Source organism: Corvus brachyrhynchos, unplaced genomic scaffold (assembly GCF_000691975.1).
Source record: "Corvus brachyrhynchos isolate BGI_N302 unplaced genomic scaffold, ASM69197v1 scaffold1, whole genome shotgun sequence".
In the NCBI taxonomy this organism is placed as follows: domain Eukaryota; kingdom Metazoa; phylum Chordata; class Aves; order Passeriformes; family Corvidae; genus Corvus; species Corvus brachyrhynchos.
Genome location: NW_008237222.1, coordinates 2,670,316 through 2,677,102, shown reverse-complemented (window position 1 = coordinate 2,677,102; position 6,787 = coordinate 2,670,316). Strand labels below are relative to the sequence as shown.

At 37.3% G+C, this 6,787-nt stretch overlaps 1 protein-coding gene across 1 annotated transcript in view; it reads left to right on the top strand.

Moving 5' to 3' along the window:
- GALC (galactosylceramidase) overlaps nt 1-5,032 on the top strand; it is a 32,429-nt gene extending 27,397 nt beyond the window's left edge. Inside the window, exons 17-18 of the mRNA XM_017728928.1 lie at nt 1,294-1,370; nt 2,397-5,032. Of these exons, the coding sequence (XP_017584417.1) occupies nt 1,294-1,370; nt 2,397-2,540 (221 nt within the window). The 3' untranslated portion in view covers nt 2,541-5,032. The remainder of the gene's footprint in view (nt 1-1,293; nt 1,371-2,396) is intronic.
- Nucleotides 5,033-6,787: the final 1,755 nt, after the last annotated feature.

The following is a 6,787-nucleotide window of genomic DNA, read 5'->3' as shown; positions in this document are numbered from 1 at the left end:
GGTTCAAGTCACTGTACTTACATATGGCTTAAGTGATGATGATAAGTGGCCTCCTGTTTCCTCAAATTGTGCATTCTCCTGTTAATGTAGCTCAATGGAGTGAGCATGTGTTCTGCTTGTGATGCTAACATTCATGTGTGTTCATCTGTAGAGCACTTGACAGGCACATGGAAGAGTGTATGATAACACTTCATCAATAGCTAAAAGTTATTTTCAATTTGCTTTGAAATAGTGGCATATTTAGTTGTTTAAATGCATTTCCTATCACTTCATGAGTATAAATTAAAATTTTCAATAGTTTCTGATGAGTCAAATGTAGCTTCTAGACCTACAGTATATCTGATAAGATATATTTTTTGTGTTTGGGTGTCTGTATTCCTTTCCACTTTTACCATGGACGGGTAGCATAAAGAAGGTTTTACATAGCTTCCCTTAACAGACCAGTGCTCCCTTGCAGAGGAAGTTAGACATTGCAAGACAGACCTTGCAATGTCTAACTCAATATAAACTTAAGTTTCAGCTGTATGGAAATGCGTACTTGTGTTTAGGATCGACTCCATTTTTCATTTGTAATAAGAACTAGCAACATTACCTGATTAGTTTCTCAGGCTGCCAGAAATGATTTTTCCTAGATGAAATGAGTGGATTTTGATTAACCACCCAATTATTTCAGGCTGAGACTCTTGTTACACAATATGATAATTTTTTCTGTACAGCTATTTTCAGTCATCTTTATATTTTCTAGAAGGGAGCCTGAATGTTAAATTATCTTGCAGCAAAAACTGTCTACTGAATAATTGAAGACTTGTAGCACTTAATTTTTTTCAGATCTTCATCTTCCCTCCAGGTGTCATTCACACCCCATTTTTTCTTAGCTTAAATTTTGAGTAGAACTAAGCAACATGATAGTGTGACAACTCAAACCCTGTGATTTAAAGTAGTTACACACAATACAGAAACAAGAAGATCTATAGAGCAAGCAGAGCGATAGCTGCTGTCACTCTTTGTGAACCCATACTCTCCATAGAGTGAATCCTCATCTCATGCCAAATTGCCAAGAGCATTGGAGATGCTCTTGATTGAGAAAACAGTTCTCAGAAAACAGGAGAGTGCACTGATAATGCAGCGTCCAGGTTTGCATATTAAGCCTTCCATGCTGCAACTGAAATTGATGAAATGTCAATCCTAAACACTTCTGAAAAATAGATATTCTTATCTTTTTGCTGGCTTGGTATTTATCAGTTTCAGCAAAGGGCTGAAGTAACACTTCACTAACTTAAGTATGTTTTGCAGCTGGAGAAGAAATATTAATGAAAGGACTTTCCGGTGTCCGGGATAATGCATGGCACACACTTACTCTCAACATTCAGGTAAGGACATGGACAAATAGCTAGAAAACCAGTTATGAAACTTTCAGTCCTAAATGGCTTGGGCAAAACTGTGCTATGCTATTGGTGGTGTACTTGCAGTAGTTTACCCTATTTAAAACATAAATAATGTCTGTTATTTTAAACCAATATTAAAATACCATACCGAGTTCTGCTGCCTGTAGTTTTAGAGAGATCTTGAGAAACTGTAGAAGGTACAGAAAATGATTGGAAAGCTGAATTGAAAGGTGGAGGTAGAAGGGTCAGAGAGGCAAGTCTCTTGTTTAATCTGACAGAAAGATGATGATGTGACTTCCTATTCTGAAAACAGTCAGTAAACTACTAAAGTAGCCTGTGTTAAAAATCTGTGTCACACCAGTTCCCTTTGCAGGCTAAAGCCTTGTATGTGGAGCTAGTAAAGGACTGGGGAACTCAGATAAGCTGAGTTCCTTCTCTACTGTGGTGGAAGAGCGCGGGCATTGTGTTACTGTATAAAGGGGCTGCAGTTAGTGAGAAGCCTGTCCACATTTTTTTCCTTCCCTCCAATTCCACCCTTTTTGACCATAGTGACTTGGTGAGGAAGGTAGCCCCAAACTGTACTTTAAATATCCCTGTGCACTTTAACGGGTGTGATATTGGTGCAAGTATCTAAAAAGCTTTAAGTTCCTCTTTTGAATGCCTAATCCCTTTGTCTAACATAACCTTTGCAACTGCAATTGGCCTGAAAGGTAGGGACGCTTGAATGCTAGTTTACCTTTCAGGTTCTACACTGAGTTAGCAAAGCTGTGAGTTGGGGAAGAGGAGCCTTTTATATATTCACTGTAAAGGCATTAGATCTGTTTCACAGAGCTGATAGACACCAGAGGATTCTATGCACTATTTAGATGCATCTCTGCATGAAAAATGTGTGAAATGTGGTTGAAAGTTGACTTGACATCTTTCTGCTTTGTCTTGTCTCCCATGTGAGCAGGCTCAGTGTCTACATAGACCGTGGATTTTACAAAGCTAACATTTTTCTCTTTCTGACAGGGCAATTCTGCCTCAGGACTGTTAAATGGTTATCCACTCTGGGAGAATGTCACCATTTCGAAACCGAAGAACGGCTGGGCTGCTCTCGGAACTCGCTCGTTTGAGTTTGCACAGTTTGACAATTTTCATGTTGAAGCTTCCTGAGGTGGCTTTGGCATTTGGAGAACCTGGTTCTCATGTTACTTTGAATAAGAGCCAAGTCAAACTTGGAGGAGAGCTGAGTGCTAAACTGTGATTGATCTGTTGGCAAAGAGTCTGTATTTGGCCCTTATTATTTGTTAAAAGTTTATTTGAGTAGGTATCAACATGACAGTACCTTTATCCCCTGCTATGGGATTTTTGCCCTTCAGTTTTTGGGGGTAAATTTTAGTTCAAGGTAATGATGAAAACAAATTCATGGATTTAAATATTGTTAATAACAACATCTTAACTTACCAGCTCACTTCTGAGATAACTTTAGAAGTTAACAGCAGACAGATGCATCTTAAGCTGCATTTTTTAACACTTCCACTATTATGTCCATTGCTTTCACTGTGAAAGAAAGAATTAAATGCCAGTAAGCCTTACGAGCCAGTGGGCGCCATACTTTTGTAGGTCTATCATTCTCAAATTTCATTTGGATAAAGTACCTAGATTTCCTAGAGTAAAAAAAGATGTTTTGTCTGTGTTTTGCTGCAGTCTGTGACTAGACATTACAGTACCCCAAGTGCATTTGATTACTTCCAACTTTCACTGCCAGCCCTAAAATATATCCCATTTTCAGTGGAATGGAAATGTGCCTTATGACTTAGCAGGGAGTGCAGGATGTGGCTTACTTTTAATCTACCTCCTCTTTCCAATGAAGGGGTTGAAATGGATGAAAAGATACCATAACTTACAGTTTGTTGATGATAATATTGTGGGGTTTTTTTGCGTAGTGCAAAGAGTAATACATTGCATCATGGATATTTTCATGTCAGGTCACATGTGGAAACTGACCTTTTGTTCCTCGAAACTTGGGCAAACACCTCTCTCTTTTGATGGATTTAGAGCTTTGAATAGAAAATAATTAAAGCATAACAATGATATTTATTTTATTATATTACTGTGGCACAGAGGAGATATGCATAGTATCACTTCCTGATACAAAAGAAATTAAAAAAAAAAAATCAGTCTTTGCCCATAAGAGTTTGCAATGTGATCATAAGGTAAGTGACAGTAGGTGGACACAGAAGGAATTGTTTAGTGTGCTGAGCAGTGCTAATGACACTACAGTGTATGTTTTTAAACTTTTCCTAGCTATCGTGAAGTTCAGAGGTTAATTCAGAACTTTGGGAATGGAGGGATTCTGTTTTGCTGTTGCTTCATTTTTTTTCCCCCAAGTTACTGTGTTATAAAAAACCAAATAATTGAGAATACGAGGTACAGAATGGGTTTTTCCTCACAGACGTTTGCAGTTCAATTGGCTCCAGAACTTTTCTTGTTTGTTGTTGGTCAGTTTGAATGAAGGTGATGTCTATTCCTCTAATGAAATGTGCTTCCTGTGTCCATCTACTTTTCACATTCACATGCTGTTTAATTGACAAGCAGGTCGTTCCTCATACTTGATAAGGCTCTAGCAGCTATATGAGGCCATTTGTAGCAGGCAACATCTGGAGAAAAAGATTTGCAGTGTACTTTGATTTACAGAGATTATTCTTCTGATCCCCTTTATTTTGAAGTCTGATTCCAGTAATTGTTAACTTCAGTCTTTGAAGTTGTCATCAAATATAAAGTTAGTGTAATACAAATCATTCCTGGAAAATTTTTATAAAGCTGATCTTCCACTTTCCTTTTTGGAAAAGAGTGTTTAAAATTCCATCTCTAGTAAGTAAAAATGTTGTGTCTTTTAGCTATTATATTGATACTACTTATTCATACTTGGAAATTTCATACATGCCAGTAACCTTGAAAAATGGTTTAAACCACTAAACTTTAAAACTCTAGTAGAAGGCTTCCAAATGTTAAGTAAATGTTTACTTAAGTGGGTGGAAAATGAAAGGCATTTTTTCCACATAATTTTCAGGTATGGATGCAGATCTGTTCATTACTTGCTTGATTTCCTCAGGAATGTCCCTGGTCACTCCCCATGCGAAGGAATCTGATTTTGGGTCCTCATATTCAAGTAATATGAGTATGATAATCTCAGAACAAATTTATTTTAGCTGTGATAAATTTTTGTAGTTGGATGCTTCTTGGAGACTTCCTGGTAGCTTCTGTGGCTGCAAGCAGTGTTTGTGTAAGAGAGAGATCAGCAGTGATGGAGTTATTCCAAAGGAGCTGTCCATTTTTTTAAACTTTTAATGCACTAGTGTAATAAACTGTACTGTTATATTGTGTACTAAACACAATGTATTTTATCACTGGAAATGTTGATTTTTTTTTTTCTAATCTTAATTTACAATGTTTGAGGATTAAAGTGTTATGAACAGAGTAAGTGATTTAATGGTGACATAATGTTATTCATCTTTATATGTCTGTAATTCTTCACCCTTCAGTAGACTGTAGTATGTTTGGCAATAACCAGCTGTCGGGTTTTTCACTGAGGGGTGGATTTATGTTGTTGATTATAAATGCTAATCATTCCAAATGGACAAATAAAACACTTAAAAACGCTTTATTTGTGCAGAATGCTTCTGTAAATGGGCCTTGGTTTTCTCCAGTAAGAAAGCTGACAATTCTTCCATTGTGATTTCTGATAAATATGCTTGGCATTAACTTAATTGGATTGGAAGAGTATAGCCAACCAGTCCTTATTAAAAATATCTCAAAATCCATATGCAGTAGGACTTGTGCTATTGATAAAATGATTTTCTTATAGCACTCAATACACATTTTGCTTTTTTCTGGGTTTTTTTGGTTTGGATTTTTTTTTTTTTAATTTAGTGAAGGGAATGAAATTGTATTTGAGGACCAGTGATGCAAAACTGCTGAGTACTAAGGTCTTGTGAGATTTAGCTGAAGGTAAATTTCTAGATGTGGAGGCAGACAGTTTTGTAAGGATGTACTTTTAAAGTTTAAAGGCTTTTTTATTTTGAATATCCTTTTGAATCTAGCTTCAAACACACTAGTTTTTTTTTTTCTTTAAGCTAAACTTTAGGATTTGATTTTACAAGGAAGGGAGAAATTCCATAGAGCTAGTTCTATTTCCCAGTCCATCATGCCAGTAGATACAACTTACCCTGGAATTACTGCCTTCCAGTAACCAGCTATGTGCTACCACCTGCACAAAACACTGCATCAAAATCAATTCTGTCCCTTCTCTGCCCACCCCACCTTTGAGGTTAGACACGAGCAGTTCTTGGGGATTTCAAACTCCTGCAAAACACAGGGACTCCTTTGCTTTAAAATGGCAGGAAACTCTTTAGGCTTCCCATGATGGTTCCTTTTGCAGCTGCTTGCTTGTATCTCTGTATCAAAAATAAATTTCTACTTTCAGATTTGATTTGGAGTGGTAGTGGTTTGCTTTTTCCTTGTAGAATCAGTTTTACTGCATTGTAGCAGCAGGTCTGTTGTTTTCACTTAATAAATTTTCATTGTTTTACTTGGAGTTTCTATCCAGAGTCCATTTTCTGGAGGGGTGTGGGTATTATGAAACCAACCATCATAATTACAGCGGTCTTTGATGATTTTGGCAGTATGGCCAAAGAGGGATAATGCTTGGGGACTTTATTATCCTCTCTTTGATGTTTTGGTCTTTTTGATTTTTTTTTTTTGTTTGTGGGGGAGGTTTTTGTTTGTATTTTGGGTTTGTTTTTAAACCCTTCGTAAGTACTACATTCATACGTGTCTAGCACATGCTGGGAGTGGCAGACAGGCAGGTTGTAAAAACCCTCTAATTTTGAACACTCCCTAGTCTGGTAGTGGAATCATCAAGTAGCTTTTTTAGAATTCTGAGAGTAGTGTGCATGGAAAAGTCAGCATGAGCAAGTTCCTCTTGCTGTGTTCCTTCCATTTATGCCCAAGTGTCGCTGAAACAATAAGGGTTGTGTTTCTAGAACTTGTGTTCTAAAATAACCCCAAAACACCCACTAGTAATAGAGCAGAGGAAAATGTGTGCTGCAGCAGTGTTGCCAAGCTTTTACTGTGTGCCAAGATACTTCTCTGTGGTTTTCATAGTGGCTAAGACAAACAACTGTGAAACGGTGTTTTTCCTCTCATGGAATTATGTTTGGATAAGGTTAGAAACAGACAGAGAATCCAACACCAGTTTTGTCAGGGGCTCCCAGCAACTTTGCAATGAGTGCATTAAACCTGACTCCTACTTTTGTATACCCCAGGCTAAACCTAGACATACTTTCATCTGCTTTCCAGAGGTATCCTGAAAGTATTTGCTGGTGTGTTGACTTAAATTTTTTTTAGTGCCTTTTCTG